An 18,254-nucleotide genomic window follows, 5' to 3' on the forward strand; every position below is an offset into this window, starting at 1 on the left:
TAGCAATAAAAAGAACCAAAAGTTCCATAGAGACAAGATGCTCTAAACATAGAGAGCTCTATGCAGCTGGAGTGGATAGGGTGCAAAAGGTGTTTACACCACTTTTCAACCCCATAACCCAATCCTGGGGGCAGCCAGGGGCTGCTTCAGTCTTCGTGCAGGTTAGAGCAGCACAGAGCTGTTTCTAATTTACCCTGGCAGGAACAGTTCCTGGAGATTAATTTGTTGGCCCAGGATAGCTGGAGCAACACACAAGGGACTTGGGCTGGACCAAAGATCTAGCCCAACTTTTCTCTGAGTCTTCCCAGTGTCACCAGTACCCCTTATCAAGGCTCTTTCTACTAAGTAGCATATTGGACTGAAGTTGTGCAGTCAGGCCACATGATCTTACAGCAGAGTTGCACTGAATCCGGTGACCAGCTGGAAATAAGGAGATTTTAACTGATTACTAAATCATTTGGTAATCTTTGGTTTTACTGAAATACTAAAAAAAAAAAGTCACCCCAAATAAAAATAAAAATGCATGTCATTGCCTTGCATTGCAGAAAAGGAGTCCCATTCCTGCAGGGCTTAGTGGTCCCCAAGAACAGGGAGTATGCAGTGGCATGAGGCTCTGAAGCACTGTCTTGAGGGAAGATGGAGGAGGCTTGCAAGAAGTGGTTGCCGTTTAGATATCCTCAGCTCCACTTCTATGCAATAGAGAGCTGCTTGACAGCTGCCTTCCTCTGTGGCTTAGGTGCTCTGGTTGACCACCTTCAGTTCTTACTCCCATCTACATCTGAGAAACAGTAACTGTGAAGGCCTTTTTCAGTCTTAGTGCTGACCTCTGTATCGGACAGATTTTTCTCTCTTCTTCCCACTCTGTCCTTTTAAGGACAACAGTGTACAAAGCCACTGACAAACAAGGTAACACAGATCTGGATATTAATGACAAAGTGGTATGTGGGCAAGGTGAGGAGTCAGAAGTGGCAGGATAATTTCAGGATAATATAATGGTCTTATATTGTGCAGAGATTTGTGTGCCATGTTGGCAAAAAGGTAAATTATGTGGCCATTTGCTCAGCAACATAATTACATTATATACAGAGTTTGACTATTGTGTAGAGATACGCTCAAGCCCAAACCCTACATCGGCAAACCCACCCACTTGCTGTTTGGTTCCTTTCTATAATGGAGTAATGTAGTCTGGAAACTGAAGATCCAATCAGGCACTTGGAGAGAACAAGAGAAACTATAAAAATTGCTACCTTGTAAGCTGGGGGAAAGAGAAGAGGAGGACAAGGGCCCCCCTGCAGTCCCCACCTTGCTCTGAGGATGCAGAGCTTCACATCCTATTGTCGGGGGGCTGGGTTACAGCCTGAGTTAGCCTTCCTCTGTCAGACTCTATGTTTAGGTAAAACCTTTCTTCTGCTTCTTCCATTATAGCTATGTACTAAGGCTCAAGAACAAAACAAAGGGAAAAAATCATGCTTGTTGAGAGGTCTATTACATTCACTGTCCCATTTCAGTGGAGTTTACACAGCTAAACCAATACCCTGGGACAGAACATCCCTGATCTCTAGGGAATCTTACATCTGGTTCTCAGGGCAATCTCCTATTATGTTTTGATTAGATTTTTTTGGTTATGAATGAACATGTACCTTACATCACTTTTGCAGATGCTTCTTTTTTTTTTTTCAAAAATTTTCTTAACAAAATAAATAAAAAACACACACTCATTTAATACTATAGCTCTGCTAAACACAACCCAGATTTAAAGCTTGACTTTGCCTGTTGATGCTTAAATTAACAGAATAGTTCAGGAAATCATTCCCATGCAAAATTAATTTTAATCATTCAAGATTAGTTTTGGTCACACTTCACAAGTAAGGAATAAAAAAAAAAAAAAACCTCAAAAAATCGAAGCTTGTATATTTCCCTGAAGGATGGCACACTTCATTTCGCCTGTTTAACTACTTGGAAAATTAAGGCAACTTAAAATGCTGGAATGAAGTTCCTATCAATAACTAATTTAATAAAGACAAACTAGTATAATATCTGTATGTGCTTCTAGCAAAAAAGGTAGGAACAATTTATTGATAAAATGAAGTAATGCAAAGTACATAAATTGCTTCTGCTTTTGGCACTGAGATTATAAATCTTTTTCATAGGCAAGTTAGGTGTGATTAACATTTAAGTACAAAGGTTTGTTCCATAAGAAATATATCACTTTTATAGAGTTATCCTTACCAGTTTTTCTGGTGGAGCTCTTCCTTATAGAACAGAAGATGCTGGAGCACTTCATCTAGTCGAGAAGAGTTGTTGTGTACACAAACCCAAACAACAAGACTATGCCAAAGAAAGTGCTGAATCGTAGTTTCTTTTTGTTCAAGCTTTAATTGAACTGATGGGTCAGAATCCAAGAAGGACTAAGAAAAAAATTGTGAAATTCCTAGATAAGATCTCTTGAATAGAAAATTAATCTTTGGTTTTCTACTCAGACTTGTCTTAGAATTTTACACAGCACAACACTTGCTCAACATTCTATTTTCATACAAAATACAATGCTACAAATGCCTCTAATATATTTCACACAATGGGACCAAAAAAATCTTGGAATCCAGTCAACAGAAGATGTGCTATTGTTGTTTCTCTGCGGCTATTATGTATTATGAAGTGCTTACCACCCAAATTTGTCTCTTCTGAACTAATAAAAATTAGTGGCCCTGTCTATGCTGTTACACTTAAGCTTGCGTTTGAGCCAGCATTAACAGTATAAACCAGTTTTATTAAGATTTCACTTCAGACTGAGATTAACTTTATGAAAACAAAGTCTCAGTCTCCTGGGACTATTAACAAAAAGTAGAATTGCTGTAGTTTGTCTGTGAGGTTAAATAACACAGGTTATTCATCAATAATGTGGACTGGCACACTTTGGGTATCCTGGAAAACATTTAAGTGGCCAGGGTCCTGATTCTGGAATCTGATTTGCATAGTCAGAGCCCCACGTTCAAGCAGTGTCCCACTGACTCCAATAGGACTCTGTGGTACATGTCAATCTCCACTTGTACTTATCAGATTGCAAGATCAGGACCAACATTATTTTATTTACAAGTTGGAGTTCTGTTTAGAATAAGAACCATTTTTAAAAGGTCATCATTTTTTAAACACTGACTTTAGGTGACAAACCTGTATTAGGATCTGCTAGTGCAGAGCCTTGTGCCACTGTGGAGTCCTCGTGACTTCGTTGGACTCCATATGAGTGTCAGAGTCTTGATGTAGAATTTGTAATAATTCACTAATTAAACTGGATCAAATTAACATGATCAATGCCTGATAAATTTACATGACCAAATGCTAAGCTTCTAAGCTCCTTAAAAGTTGTTAGTCTAGCGATGGGATAAAAATCTACTTTTGAGAAATTACTAAATTAATATAGATTGTTGATTAGCTGCTCTGTGGGCTAAATGATGTATATTATAGGAACACAGGAACTGCCAAAGGTAGGTATTGTCTGACAGTGGCCAGCACTAGATGTTTCAGAGGAAAGTGTATGACTCCCGCAGTAGGCAGATGTGGAGTAATCTACCCCTCATGTTATGTCTGATCCTTTTCTCTAATAGCTAGAAATTGGCTTAACCCTGAAGCATGAAGTTTAGTAACTCTTCCACAAAATGTATCATTAATCATAACTCTGGATATTCTTGATATCCATTTAAGTGTTCACTCCTTTTTCCACTATGAAAATGATTTTGAACTAACCCTGTATTAATATATCAGAATGGCTATAATGGTGTAATCACAGTTCAGAGATAAATAAGGCCCTGATCCAGAACAAAATGTGGCCTTATCATAAAATCAGTCTGCTCAAGCTTCTCCCACCAAAATACCTGCTTCCTGGTTTGGACAGTTACAGAGCTGCCCAGCGGGCAGGAAATTCATGCAAATGAGCAGACTGCTCCTTGAGCCCTACAGTTCTTGATTTCTCAAGCCCTTGAATTCCCCCATTGGTGGCCACATCGAATGCTTTAGATAATACAGCTCCAGGATTGTAGAAAATCTCCTACATGGCTGTATGTGAGAGACTCAGCAAGCTCAGAGACCAGGAAGTGGACTGAATTGGTTTTTCAAATTACCTAGGGCTCCCATGAGGGAGTTGTCATTCATCCTCACTGGCTGGAGGATGCTGCAGGGACCCTATTTCTTGATTCAGTAAACCTTGGGGGATAGTTTTATTATGTAGTGCACTTGAATATGCTATAGAAATTAAGTTTCATTAATAGTAATTGAATCATTGTCAATCCATTTTAGCTGTGTGTTCTGAACTAGTCTACAACCTTCCTGCTCTGTTACACATATTTAGGAAACATTCAGAGCTATGATAAAAAATAGCAGACCTTGAAAAAAGGAAAATAAAAACAGACATGGAAGAAGCTGCTGTAATCTGCTGTTGAAGAGTGTAGAAGAGTGTTGAAGACATGTATTGTCTCTAATCTATTAGCACTATGTTATGAGGATTGACTGCATTCAAAAGCCTTAGGCACAGATGGTTTTCAGAGGTGATCCCTTTAAGTGCTAAATATTTTTGTTAAGAAGTGCTACATCTTTCAACAAAGACAGAGAATATTAAACTTTCAAGGGTATATACTTTCAAAATCCACCAAACTTTCTATGATTGAAGGACAGGATTTGACAGCAGAGCACCCTTTCTCCTTGGTTTCTTTCTCTAATGATCCATGCTGACTTACCAATAAGAATGTTCTGAAGAGTTAATTGTTATGAACAGGTTCTCTTTCCTTTTGTCTTCCCACTTATTGAGGACACGCGGTCAGTTAATTAGCTTAATTAAAATGGTGGTATCATTTTCAATTGCAGCCTTTCCATACGTTGGATGTGGTAACAAAGTAGGGAGGAGTATTTTTCCCTGATCTTACAGCTGCTACAGCATACAAGTATAATAAACAGCCTAGGTCTGGCCACAAAAGAATTCCCCCAGCACAGGAACTACAAAGCCTCTTCTACATGCACCAATATAGGGGTGCACCAGTATGGGGCTGAGGGAGGGACCAGAGCCGGCACCATTACAGTGATTCCACAGGGTGCTGCTGCCCATAGGCAGCTTGGCGTGAGCTGTTGTAACATAGGTGGCACCTAAGGGCTACATAAATTACATCCCATTTTGGCCTCTGAAGCAGCCTAGAAGCAGAAGGGTACAAAAGGTAGCTTAAAGCCTCTTAGCCCATGCACCTTCGCCCCCTTGGGCTGAGAGTTTTGTACCGCACTTCCCAGAGGTGCAGCACAAGAGCAGACCTGTGTTTTTTCTCCAGTTGCACAGTTTACATATGCTATACCCCTATTTATAACATGATGACCTTCCTTAAGTGTCAAACCCCCACCCTCCCCATGATTATAAGCCTCAATTTTCATTCCTTTCTACAAAGGCTTCCACCAGTGCATTCCCATTGCTTGCAGATTGTTCAAAACTCAGCAGAACATTTGCTCAAGGCTTCAACCTGTAACAATCATACTACAGCTGCCCTTTGTTCTTTATAATGGGTATCTATTAAGCAGACAATTGACTTTAACTTGGCCCTGTTGGTCTTTAAAGTTCTCCACAGTGAGCTATTAAAGATCTCCTTTTACAAGCATCTCCCAACATAAAACTTATAGGATCTGCCATTCACTCCCACATCCCATCTGACTCATCCCCCTCACTCTTACCAGTTCCTACAAACCTCCTCTTCCCCAGGTGTTTGGGTTTTTTTTAATCCTTCTTTCCCTCTTGGTGTGAGACAGCGCAGATTTATTGACTGTCACAGTATGCTGCAAGGCTCATCTTTCCCCATTCCCCCTCAAGCTTTTCTGAGGGAGTGGGCTGAGATGGTCATGGGTGGTTTGATAGGGACCATTTATATTTTGAGAGATGAAGTCAACTTTGAGAAGGATGGTTAAATGTTCTACTATGGTTATTTGGCCACTTATGTTTTTCTTCCTCTCTATGTAATGATATGAGCCCCATCACAATAGTATCACAGAACATCTCAAACGTTAATTAATTTGCCCTCCCAATATCTGTGGGAGGTGAGGAAGTATTGTTATTCCCATTTTACGGTCTGTGGCTACTGAACCTCGACTTCCTGAGTCCCAGTGGTCAAGTGCCTTAACCAGAAGACCATCCTTCTGCCTTAAGAAATGTATGTACAAGTGCCTACAACCTTGAGTAGGTGCTTTTAAACATTTTTATAAATATTTTTCCCATTTAAGATACCTCCTCATTGCTCTTTTAAGAGAGTGAAGCAAACCTCTTCCCAGAACATGTACTGTTTTCATGGCTCAGCAGCAGCTAGCCACACTGTTCCAGGAAGGAATTGATCTCACTCTGGCCCTGCAGCTCCTTTTATACTAGCTTACTGGGCCCTGATTAGCCACTTCCCATACAGCCACTCTAGGCAGCTTGGAAGACTTCTCTACTGCTCTTTTCTGGGGTGGGGTGTGGCAGAGCTACAAGGCCTCTAGCAGACGGCCTCCAGACCCAGTCCACCCTGTCACAATCTTGCAGACAATGGTGGATCACTGGGGCTGTTTCACTGACATCAATGTGGGGTGGTCAGGGAATGTGCATGATGCATGCATCTTTCAGAACACTGGACTGTATAGAAAACTGCAAGCTGGGACTTTCTTTCCAGACCAGACGATTCCAAATGAGAGTGTGCAAGGGCCCGCAGTGATCTTTGGAGATCATATACCCCACATACCCCTTGCTCCCATGGCTCATGAAGCCTTAGATCGGGAACCTAGACAGCAGCAAGGAGTGCTTCAGCAACAGGTTCAGCAGGTGCCAAATGACAGTTGAACTTGCCTTTGGCTGATTAAAAGGTCGCTGGTGCTCTCTTTTTGTCTGGTTAAACCTCAATGAAGAAAATATTCTGATGGTCATTTGGCCTGCTGTGCTCGCCATAATATTTGCGAATCAAAAGGGGGAAAGTTTCCCCAGGGGTGGGCTGCTGAGGCTGATCGGCTGGCTGCTGATTTTGAGCAGCTAGATACAAGGGCAATTAGAGGGACACAGCAGCAGCCTATTGGCATCAGGGAGGCTTTGAAGGAACATTTTGACAATGATTCCCATGAATGTATCTGTACGTGATGAATTCGGCCAGGCAATGTTTACTTGCCACCATTAATTACTGCTGTAATGCTTGCTTCTTAAGTGTTAATTGCAAGGAGTAAATATTCCTACCTATAGCCACTGTTTCAATGTTAGCACTGAGCAATGTATGTATGTCACAAGTGAAGAACCATTTTATTTCAAAGACTTAAGTATTAATGGGATAAACACAAACCTTTGGACAAACAAGGGACATGAAAATGAACAGTCTCACAGTTAGAGCTCTCGCAGCTGGGTGTAATTCCAATTTTCATTGGAAAAACCAGTCCTCAGGCTTGTAGTGCACGGGGTACTGTGAAGGACCGGGAACACATGATGAATGCAATGGGGGAGTTTGGGGAGGGCATAGACAGGAGTTCTGTAGTGGCTGGAGTGGGAGTTGGGCACGGATTTGCTCTGATTGCAGGCTAATGAGGGACTTCAACACCTCCGTCTGGTCCTCCAGGAGGTTTATCATCCGCTCCTTCCCGTGTCCTTTCCTGGCTATTTAGCCCCGTCTTTCATTAACTGTCTCCCTCCACGCTCATTTCGCTATGTGCTGCATCTGTTCACTGAAGCACTTCATGAAACGTATACTCCTTACTCCTCCTGAGTCACCCTCTTATCTGATGGAGGTGCTCCACCGGTGTGGAAGAGTGTGTTCTCAAGGGCGCATCTGCAGAAGACAAAGAAACAATGAACAGAGATAGTATTGAGAGTGCACTCACACCCCTGAATCAGAAAGTTATACATACCTCTTTCTCACTATCCCTTGCTTAGCACATGGGTCACTGCAAGTCCCAGTTAAGGTGAGTTTGTGGGGCAGGAGGGGCAAGGGGGAAAAGCCAACAAGGGATAAAAAATGTTTTTTGAAGGGGGTTACTATAAGTCGCTAGGGAGCCTATTCTGAATATTAGTACCCTTTCCCACAGGCTAGGGTAATCAAACCCAATGTCTCACTGCTAAGAGTAATCCAGGATGCAAGGGTACATCTCCTGCCTGCATGTGGCTTCACACTGGCTCCGTAAGCTGCTCGCTTGTGTGTTGCTCTGGTCCCTGCAGAAATAATTGCCGGGGGGCGTGGCAAAGTTTCCTACAGTTCGGGGGGAGAAACAAGGCAACTCTCCCAAGAAATATTAGCAGAGGATTTCAGAAAACCTGCAGGAAAGTTTCCTAGAGACCTCTATAGAGGATTCCAGGGACATCCCCTTGGATATTAACAAACGTTTCTGCTGTGGTCCCACTGCATAGATGGGCAGTCTCTGTTGTTAATTTCTGTCCCTTATCCCTCTTCTACCATATAACAAAGTTCATGAGAGCTCAATCTCCTTTCACTGTGCAATATCAAAGTAAAATAAGCACTTACCGGAGTTCCCGTCTTGCGCACTAGAGCTGGAGTGCTAGGACTGGCTAGACCCCTCTGGAGTGGAAAAGAGGTCCTGACTTGCTGTGCCACCAGAGGGTCCTGCCATGTGCTCCACATCATCCTCCAGATCCACCTTCTTGTCCACCACTTCCTCACCAGGGTTGAGTCTGCTGGCCGCTACCTCCAGTCTCCCCGGAGCATCCACAGGGCTCTTGGCAGTGGAGGTGGGGTCGTCACTGAGGATGGAGTGGAGGTGGGGTCCTTATACAAGCAGCATGTTTTTGTTGCTGCATCAGAGTGATGCTTAGCCTTCCTTTGCTTTCTGGCACGCCGGCTTCAGCTCCTTGATTTTAGCATGACACTGCTGCGTGTCCCTTTTGTGCCCCTGCTCCTGCATGCCACTAGCGAGTAGCCCATATGCATCGAAATTCCTTCAGTTGGCGAAAAGCTGCGACTGCACAGCCCCCTCTCCCCATATACTTAGTAGATCCAACAGCTCCGGTGTGCTCCACACAGGAGCATATCTGCTGTGGAAAGCCAGCATGGTCAGCTAGGATGATGCTCTGTGAACTGTGCATGGCGAGCAAACAGGAAGAGGAATTCCTGGGCCTTTAAATGTGGAAGGGGTGCATACCTGTGTACCTTCAGGGCAGAATTCAAACTGCTGACCAGAGTGGTCATGATGAACATTGTGGGACACCTCTTGGAGGCCAATTAGGGCAACATAACTAAGTGAGGAGTCTACACTGACACTCCGTCGCTCTAATTATAACACAAAAAGCTCTATGCCGCTTGTCACGGTGGTTTTATTATGTCAGCATAGTAGAGGAGTTACATTGGTGGGAGAGGCATTTCAGTGTGTACACCTCCATTGTTTTGTCAATGAAAGCTGACTTTTGTCAACAAAACTTTGTAGTGTAGACATGGCATTAGTTTCTCTCAGCGTGAATTGAGATAATGATACTTGCCCTCCTTTGTAAAGCACTTTGACATCCTTGGATGAAAACAGTTATTTAAGAGCTTAAAAATTATTAGTATTATAAATATTATTTGTATTTACTTAGACTAGGAAAAGACAAACACAATGTCGGTCAGTTCTCAGACAGCCTTACACTCCCTCAGGTAAGTACATAATTAGGTAAAGAGAAAAGAGCGAGAAATATTGTTTACCTGAGAGAGACTGTAGCAGCCCTTTTGATGTCATTACAGCCTGTGAGCTAGACACATAATTAGGCAGTTTTTAATTGTATAAATGATAGGCTATTGTGTATCACATAATTATGGGTCCTATCATTCCCTAGCACAGCAAAGATAGCCAGAGGAGAAAACTTACTCAGAAAAATTCTCTTTGGTCCACTGCACACAGTGTTTGATGCATCATCTCCTCCAGTGGGAGGGATATGGGGCTGCACAAAGAGAGCAAGGAACACGGCCATTCAACCATGCAGGCACCCCCAATATGTACAGGGAAATCTGCACTCCTCAGGGCAGCCCTCAAAAAGCCAGCTATTCTATGCTGCTTTCCAGGTCTGTGCTCCCCCTGCCTCCCATGTGCTCCTCCTGTCCCCCATGGCAGCAAGGTTCAGGAAAGTGCTCTGTTGCTTCTGAAGGGCTGTGCATGAACACCCCCACACCCACCCATCCCTGTCCATTTCCACACACACTTTGAAGGAAGCAGATGTCATAGAGCATCAGTAAATGCTGTCTTGAAAACAGAATCTCAAAAGGGATACTGCAAAAAGAAAAGGAGTACTTGTGGCACCTTAGAGACTAACAAATTTATTTGAGCATAAGGTTTCGTGAGCCACAGCTCACTTCATTGGCTGCATTCAGTGGAAAATACTGACACCACCGTAGCTACTAATATGCATTGGTTCACTATAGTATCAGATTGATAATTAATTGCATAGTGTATTCATGAAATGATATGATTGACAAATCCAGGCTGTGATCACCACAAATGAGTGTCTATTCTGTTTATCCTGTCCCTGGACCACAGGTAGTTTGTCTAGCTCAGCTCAGCTTTAATTATTTTCACTGAATTACCAAGCATGCTTATTTGATCACAGTAATCCTTTTTGATGCATCATATATCATCTGATTTATGTTACCCACCATGCCAAGAGGACTCTGCTTCTGTCTTTCTTCCAAGCTTACATCAGAAAATACCACAGCACCACATATGGTTTCTCCAGCCTTCAGCATAAAATGCACAGCAGAGAGGATGTTTGGATATGGATGGTAGCAGACCTCACAAGCTGAAAGTACTATGGCATGAAAAATAATTTTGTAAAAATTGTCTTCCTGTTGTTTATTATGTTTGCCTTTTATTTATTATGTGCTATTTAACTTCACTACTTTGCTGATGAAATCATTAGCAAATTTTCCATAGAGTAGATTTATAAATGTTGTGTGACCTCTTGTGGTGTAACACAATACTACAAGTATGATTTATAGATAAATAGCTTATGTAACCCATGAGCTACATATAGTTGAAGTCTCCCATGATGACTGAATTTCTAATTAACTAAGGCTAACTCTGAACAAGGTGAGGAGGATCTCAGCTAACAATGAATCACAATGTAAACTCTCATTCAGTGACTGCATTTATTTTTGGCTAACTCTGCACGGAAACCAGACCCAACTTTTGTAAATTAACATGGATCTTTTTTTTCCCCCGCCCAAAACTATGTATATCCTTTGATGAGATCTGAAGCTCCATGATTAGCATTCATGTGCTGACATCTGTACTGCAAATGGGATTTGATTCCTCTCAATAACAACACTTAGCACTGAAGAGATGGAGTAATATATCAAGCCATCTGAATTCAGTTGCATTAAATAAAAAGGTTTTTGAAAGGACGTATAACCATCATCCCAGTGGTTGGGTGAATGCAGATTTGACTGCCTGTAAGCCAAAATATTGCTTATTGCATATACATTTTAAGAACTGGCAGATTCAGGAAGTTCTGTTGTGAGAATGTCTATTATATTTATGTGTTTTCTATAATTGACTAGTGTGGACAAAGCTTGTAGAATAAAGGGTGTCAGGAAAAAAAGACATTTTTTTAAAATCATCTGATTCTTTGTTCTTCATTTTGTGTATTACTTGTGGCCATGACAACCAATTGATAGTAGCAATACTGCAATGCCTCTGCAGTCTTACTACAGCAGCAGCCTACTGATTCATTGCATACAGCGTGCATGCATGCTGAAAAGTCTGAAATAAAATATGAATACCTAGCATTAGATTAATTTATCAGCAATGTCAGCATAACAAATAAGTGACAGGAGCCCAGTCCTATGAGCACTCTCCTTTTCCAGTGTCGGTCTGCGTGAGCTGCGGGCACTCAGCACCCTGCAGGATTGGGCTGTATGCTAGTACTGTACCGGAGGGAAACTTAAGGTTTTTTCAGCGCCACTTTTTTCTATTTATAGCAGTGACCTGTCACCTGTTATCACCTAAAACAGGGATAGGCAACCTCTGGCACGCGTGCCGAAGGCAGCACGCGAGCTGATTTTCAGTGGCACTCACACTGCCTGGGTCCTGGCCACCAGTCCAGGGGGCTCTGCATTTTAATTTAATTTTACATGAAGCTTCTTAAACATTTTAAAAACCTTATTTACTTTACACACAACAATAGTTTAGTTATATATTAGAGACTTATAGAAAGAGACCTTCTAAAAACGTTAAAATGTATTACTGGCATGCGAAACCTTAAATTAGAGTGAATAAATGAAGACTCGGCACACCACTTTTGAAAGGTTGCCGACCCCTGACCTAAAACATATGGTGCGATATAAGATTGCTTTTAGTAAGGACTTTACAGGTAATTAATATTAATCGCATTCCGAATAGGCTTTAAAAGATATTGATTTGATTCATATATGTTTTTAAAATACTCAGCATTCCTGCTTATAAGCAAGAATTTATTTGAGATCAGTCAGTAGTCTTAAAATCACAATATGCTGTGCATTTTTGGCATACGTACTGAATTGACTAATTACATAATGATGCAGAGTTGCTCTGATTTTTCTTCCTTCTTCACCTACAGACCTCACCTTTTCTATTTTACCTCATTTAACGAGGCTAAATGTTGACTGCTTTGCATGGTTACTGATGCACATGAAACTCTCAATTCAGGTGGACAGTATTCCTAAGAACCAAATGGTAGTCTCTTGAGTGCAGCACAATGTGAGATATTCACTTAGGTCACTTCCATTTCCCAAATTAGTAGTTAAAATTCATTTTTAATGTTGTTTACATGGAAAATATACAATGTTCTACCTTTTAAGTCTGTATGAAGCCTAAATGTATGTTCTCCAGAAGACTCCAGATGACCACACAGGTGAAAAATAAGGAGCCTTAAAAAGACCAAAAATCCAACCTGTCAAAAGAAGTACAACAAATATTTTTTATATCATGTCACTCACAATAGATGTATAAATACCACCCTTGGATTATGGGTCTTATTCACCACTGCCCTCCTCCACTTGAACAGTGATATAACTCCACAGAGTTACACCAGCATGAAATTGGAGTAAGAGAGTGCTAAATCAGATCATATCTTCAGATTTCACACATGTGGAGCAATAATGAATAACTCTGTCTTGTGTTCTGCATTCACTGTATATTAATGGTACACAGAAAACTCTGAGGAGATGTATTTTCTCTCACCAGCCCCTCCCACTGAAAAGAAAACCCTATACAAGTGCCAAAGTGTTAGTAATTTACTTAGTGTAAGGGAATTAACACACTTTTGTGAACTAAAGCCCGAAAACTACTAAGGACAGGTTTGTTTGAGGAAACAGAAATAAGGAAAAATGACACAAAACCAAAGAAAACTCAACCCAGTATGATTTTATGGTTACAATGCCAATCAGGAGAACCACAGAGCTCAAGTCTTTGTCAACAGTGCTGCATGGACCAGGCCCTACAATGGGAGTGTTAGGGCAAAAAACACTTCATCTCCATCCGTGAGATCCAATATGAAATGTGTGGGCATTTTAGTAGCATCCATTCTGCAACTGTAGAGCTAGATACTACATTTGACAACTTACAGTTTTAGATGGTGGCTTTATAACTTAGAGGTCAAGCTAACAGAAGCGGAAAAAACCAACAAAGCACGTGAAAAGAAACGAGAAAACTAACAGCCTCCATGCAGCCATCATTAAAGAAAATAAAATGTTAAACAGATTGCAAATCTTGGAAAATCTTTCAGAATTTAAAATGTCAGAATAATTGGACTCTCTGGAGCAGCTGGAGCGAACAATCATATTGTTTTTTTGAAACAGTGGGTTCTGAATATATTGCAGTTGGATTAGCTAAAGATCCAAGAAGAGTATTTTGAAAGAGCATATAGAATCAAAATAAGGGCTCCACTCCTAAGACCCCTGAGCAAGATGCAGAAAAAGCAATCATATTTACTGTGGCATTATGTATGTGACAAAGAGAGAATTCTGGCAGTACCTAGAAAAATAATAGATGTGTTCTATTTAAAAATCTTTAAAGTTTGTTCTTCCCACATATAAGCCTCTGAAAACATGCAAAAATGAGAGAATTTATTTGATATAAGAAAAGTGTTTGAAGCAGCTATCCTTCTCCTGTCCAAACTCCCAGACAGATGCTAAGGAAAAAACATGTATTTTGGAACACCGAATCAGCACAAAGTGTTGCAAGTAAGTAAAGAGATTCTACAAGGATGCTAAGACAATACAGGACACTTTTGTATTTCTCTATGTCTTCATAGGGTTTTTCGTTTGACCAGGATCAATACCTGGCAGCACTGCACAGCCAGGGAGAAAGCCAGAGGTAAGATCAGGGACGTGTCATTGGAATTGGCTCCTCACAGACTTCTGAGTATTTTCTTCTGATTTGTGTTTTTACTTTTGATTATGTAGCTTAACTGCAGATGACTGATTTTGAGAGAGAGAGAGAGAGTGTGTGTGGGGGGGGAGGACTTTTAGTTTTTGAAACCAGACAACCCCTAAAGGTTAAAAGCATTTGCAGATCTGGATGGGTAAGACTTTGCTCAGATGCTGAAGCTACAAATGGCCTGAACTTGCAGGCCCTAGACAGGCTGTGTACAAACTGCAGGGTCAGGCCTCTAGGGCTTGAGTTCTCTCTCACACCAGTATGTCATCCATGTAATTCCATCAGCTTCCAGAGAGCTGCTCTTGATTTACACCAGTAAAAGTGAGATCAGACTCATGCACCACTGAATGCTCAGATCCTCCATAACAGTTAAGGCCAGTTCTACTTAAACCAGAAACCTCTCTGACTTGAGTGGGAACAGGATTGGGCCCATAATGTTTTTGTTGTTGTTGTTGTTGTTTTTGCTGCTCTTCAACCAGAATCCTGGCAGTCATACAAAGAATCTCACAGAACAAATGGGAGATCCTGCTTTCGCATAGAAAATGGGAGGGTGAGAATATCTCCCAGTTTCCAAGAGAACTACTTAAAATGTACATTACTAAAACCAAGGAAACATCCTAGGAATTTCAACTTTAAATTAGCTCAGCTAGTATGCTCATTGTTTACTTCATAACAAATACTAAAAAGAGACCCTGTCAGCTTGTTTAGGGCCCAAAATGTACCTTCCTTACAACAAGGTAAATCTTCTGCAGCATCCCTGGTGCTTTTTATTGGAAAAGAATTTAATGGGAGGAAGAGGAAGTTTAAATCAAACAAATATTGGCCCTGATGCTCCACTCTTACAGAAAAATCTAGAAGAAGGAGGCAACTACTACTGAAATTCTACAAGGCTTATCTTGCAGCATTGCATGCATGCATCCCAAAAGGAAGGGATTTGAGATCTAAGGAAATGGCAAGAGGTGCATTCTGCAAATATAGAAATCTCAAGGATCCACAGGGAAAGCAAAGCACTATGTTAAGAAGAACCATTGATTATCTCTGGAAATGGCTTATCCTTCCATAGTGCTTGGTGGATTCCCAAACCACTGGAAGTTTTAAAAATATTTTGTCCTGTCATAGTAAATTTATCACAAAATTCTGCATTGTTCTGATGCAGAAAATTCCACAAAGCTTTCTGCATAATTTAGGTCCCAACAGTCACAGAGTACATGAGGCACTGGCAATTGTTAAGGCTGCAAAACAGCTTCAGTTGAAACTGTCCATTTTCCAAATAAAATATTCTGTGGGGTCTGAAATTTTCCACGTTCAATCAAAGTGGAAAATGATTTTTTTTTTAAGTTTTAATTAAAATCTGTTAAATCTGATTTGAAGTATGTGATGTAACAAATATGCTTGTATGTTGTATATTTTATTGTATTTGCCATGCTTTATTCCCCCAGGCAGACAGCTTAGACATAGGTGAACATTAAAACTTGACATGAATGTAAAAAAATTCTCTCTCTTTTCCTACTCATGTAGCTAAAAAATGGCAGAATCAATTTTGCTTAAACTTTCCAAAATAATTAACAATTTAGTTTAAACTAGAAATATGGAGAGTTTCGGCAGTCATAAGCCATTGCAAGAGGGGGTTTATTGCCAGACTCCTGCAGCTTGTTTGAATCTATGGCATATCAGGTTTTGAGAGTGGAGGAGCATTTTCTAATTGTTCAAACTGCCTTCTAAAAAGGAACAGGCTTCCTTGTTGTGGTAGAAGAATTGTATGGGAAAAGAGGTGGTAAGACATACCTTCCTGTCATGTAGCTATTTTGGTCAGGTGAGAGTGAAAGAAAGGTTTAATCTGCAGAAACAGTGGGGACACATAACAGAGCCATAGAAGAAGTGCTAACAGAGAACAGTATTTAATGAACAGTACTTCACATGTGTGCTGTGGCATCAATTTCCTAACAGAGCTGTGCGAATAAGTGATTTTTTTTTGTTGTTTGCTGGCAATTCCAAAAAATCCAAATAAAAAAGAAATGTTTCAAGTTGACACAAAATGAAATTTTTCAAAATTTTGGGCAAATAGAAGTTATTTAGATTTCAAGCTTTTATAACACTTTTAAATATTTTCTTGATGAAATTGAAGGAAATTTCAATACAAAAAGTCATTTTAAATTGGAAAATCAAAATGTTTCATTTCAAAAATATCAAAAATGAAACTTCTTTTTCCTTAGAGTGGTTTTTTTTTTAAACCAAAACCATTCAGTGAATTTGACACAAATTCATAGTGCTTTGGTCAACCCGAATTTGCATTTTCTGCCAAAAAAAAACCTGCAGTCAAAAAAATTTCACCTGGTTTTAGTCCTTAATTTCATCCATATTGTACAGTTTCAATAAGAATTTCAGTCTTTATGAGAGAATAACATTTTATGTTTCTGGGATGTGACTAACTGAAATCTTGTTGTAGAATGAAGAGTTACCACATCAGTAACTTTTGGAAGTGGTTTCTAAGAGGTAAAGAGGAAAGAGGTGTAGTACTGACACTCAAAACTAGACCATTAAATAGTGATGTATCAGGTAAGTCTTAAATTGTACTAGAAGTTTGCACTATTTACTCAGCTTTTAGAAGAGATTGCTCTCATTTGGATTATTCCCATTTGGGTGCCTCAGTTTCATCCTTTTTCTTAGGGCAAGTCTACACTACAAAATTAAGTTGACCTAAGTTACGTCAATGTACAGCCACCACAGTAATTAAATTGCTTTTGCATTTCCACGCTATGCTCCTTGTGTTGGCAGTGTGCATCCTCACCAAAAGCGTTTGCACCGATTTAACTGTCAGTATGGGGCATTGTGGGGCAGCTTCTGAAAGGCAGTAACAGTCAATGTAAGCAACACATTGTCCACACTAACACTGAGTCAACCTAACTACATCGACCTAAGCACTACCCCTCTCTTGTACTTAAGTCAGTGCAGTGGGCGAGTTACATTGGTCAGAGCTACATTTTAGTGTAGACACTTAGAGAGTTAGATGGACATAAACTGTCTTATGTCAACCTAACTCTGTAGTGTAGACCAGACCTCATATGCATAACCCTCATGCTGCTGCACTAAGACTATGTGACCTAGCATGCTATACCTCATTAATTATAATCCAGTTGGGAGAATAAAGAATTTGCGTAATTTAACAAGATATTCTGCAAGAATATTACTAATATTATGAGAAAATCCAAGTTAACAATATGCATTATGAACAAAAAGTACTCTTTTATCTGTATTTTATACTCCCTCATTACATACTCTGTGAAAAACTAAACTGCATTTTCCTAATCTCTCTTTTTGGATTTCCCAGAAATCAGGTATTCAGAGATACAGAAAGTTAAGATCAAACCAAATTATAGCACAAGCATACTACGCATAATATTAGAAAACACTACAATGTTTTAGGTCTTGTGACAAATTCAATCAGCTTCTGCTCTCATTTATTGTGGTATAAATCCAGAGTAATGTCATATATTTAATAGTGTCAATATACAACAAAAAATAAGTAGGTGAATATATACCACATATACAGATATAAAAAAAACACTAAAAACTACTTTAAAAAAATACAACAAACCTTTGATAACTTGATTTCACTGGAGTATAAATAAGATTTCTGTGCCGCATCACAACAAATCCTATACAAAATGGATTCAGCGATGAAAAATAAAACAGGGACATGCTCTGGATTCATGGGAGCATGGTCCAAAGAAATTAAAAGGATGTCCAAAGCTTCTAAAGTGAAAACAAAATGGAGAATAAATTCAATACAGAGTTCAGTCTTTAGGGCTCAATTCACAAAGGGATTTAGGCATTGCAGCACCTATCTTTTAGGTGCCTGGTCAACCAGTGGTATCCATAGCCTCGAGTTA

At 40.2% G+C, this 18,254-nt stretch overlaps 1 protein-coding gene across 1 annotated transcript in view; it reads right to left on the reverse strand.

Moving 5' to 3' along the window:
• The window catches only part of TMEM232 (transmembrane protein 232), a 142,159-nt gene that overhangs the window by 89,919 nt on the left and 33,986 nt on the right, over positions 1 to 18,254 (reverse strand). The window contains exons 5-8 of the mRNA XM_077818018.1: positions 17,960 to 18,117; positions 12,778 to 12,877; positions 10,548 to 10,756; positions 2,230 to 2,408 (exon numbers count right to left, since the gene is read on the reverse strand). Coding sequence (XP_077674144.1) covers positions 2,230 to 2,408; positions 10,548 to 10,756; positions 12,778 to 12,877; positions 17,960 to 18,117 — 646 coding nt within the window. The remainder of the gene's footprint in view (positions 1 to 2,229; positions 2,409 to 10,547; positions 10,757 to 12,777; positions 12,878 to 17,959; positions 18,118 to 18,254) is intronic.

The sequence above is a fragment of the Eretmochelys imbricata genome, chromosome 5 (assembly GCF_965152235.1).
Source record: "Eretmochelys imbricata isolate rEreImb1 chromosome 5, rEreImb1.hap1, whole genome shotgun sequence".
NCBI classification, from domain to species: Eukaryota; Metazoa; Chordata; order Testudines; family Cheloniidae; genus Eretmochelys; species Eretmochelys imbricata.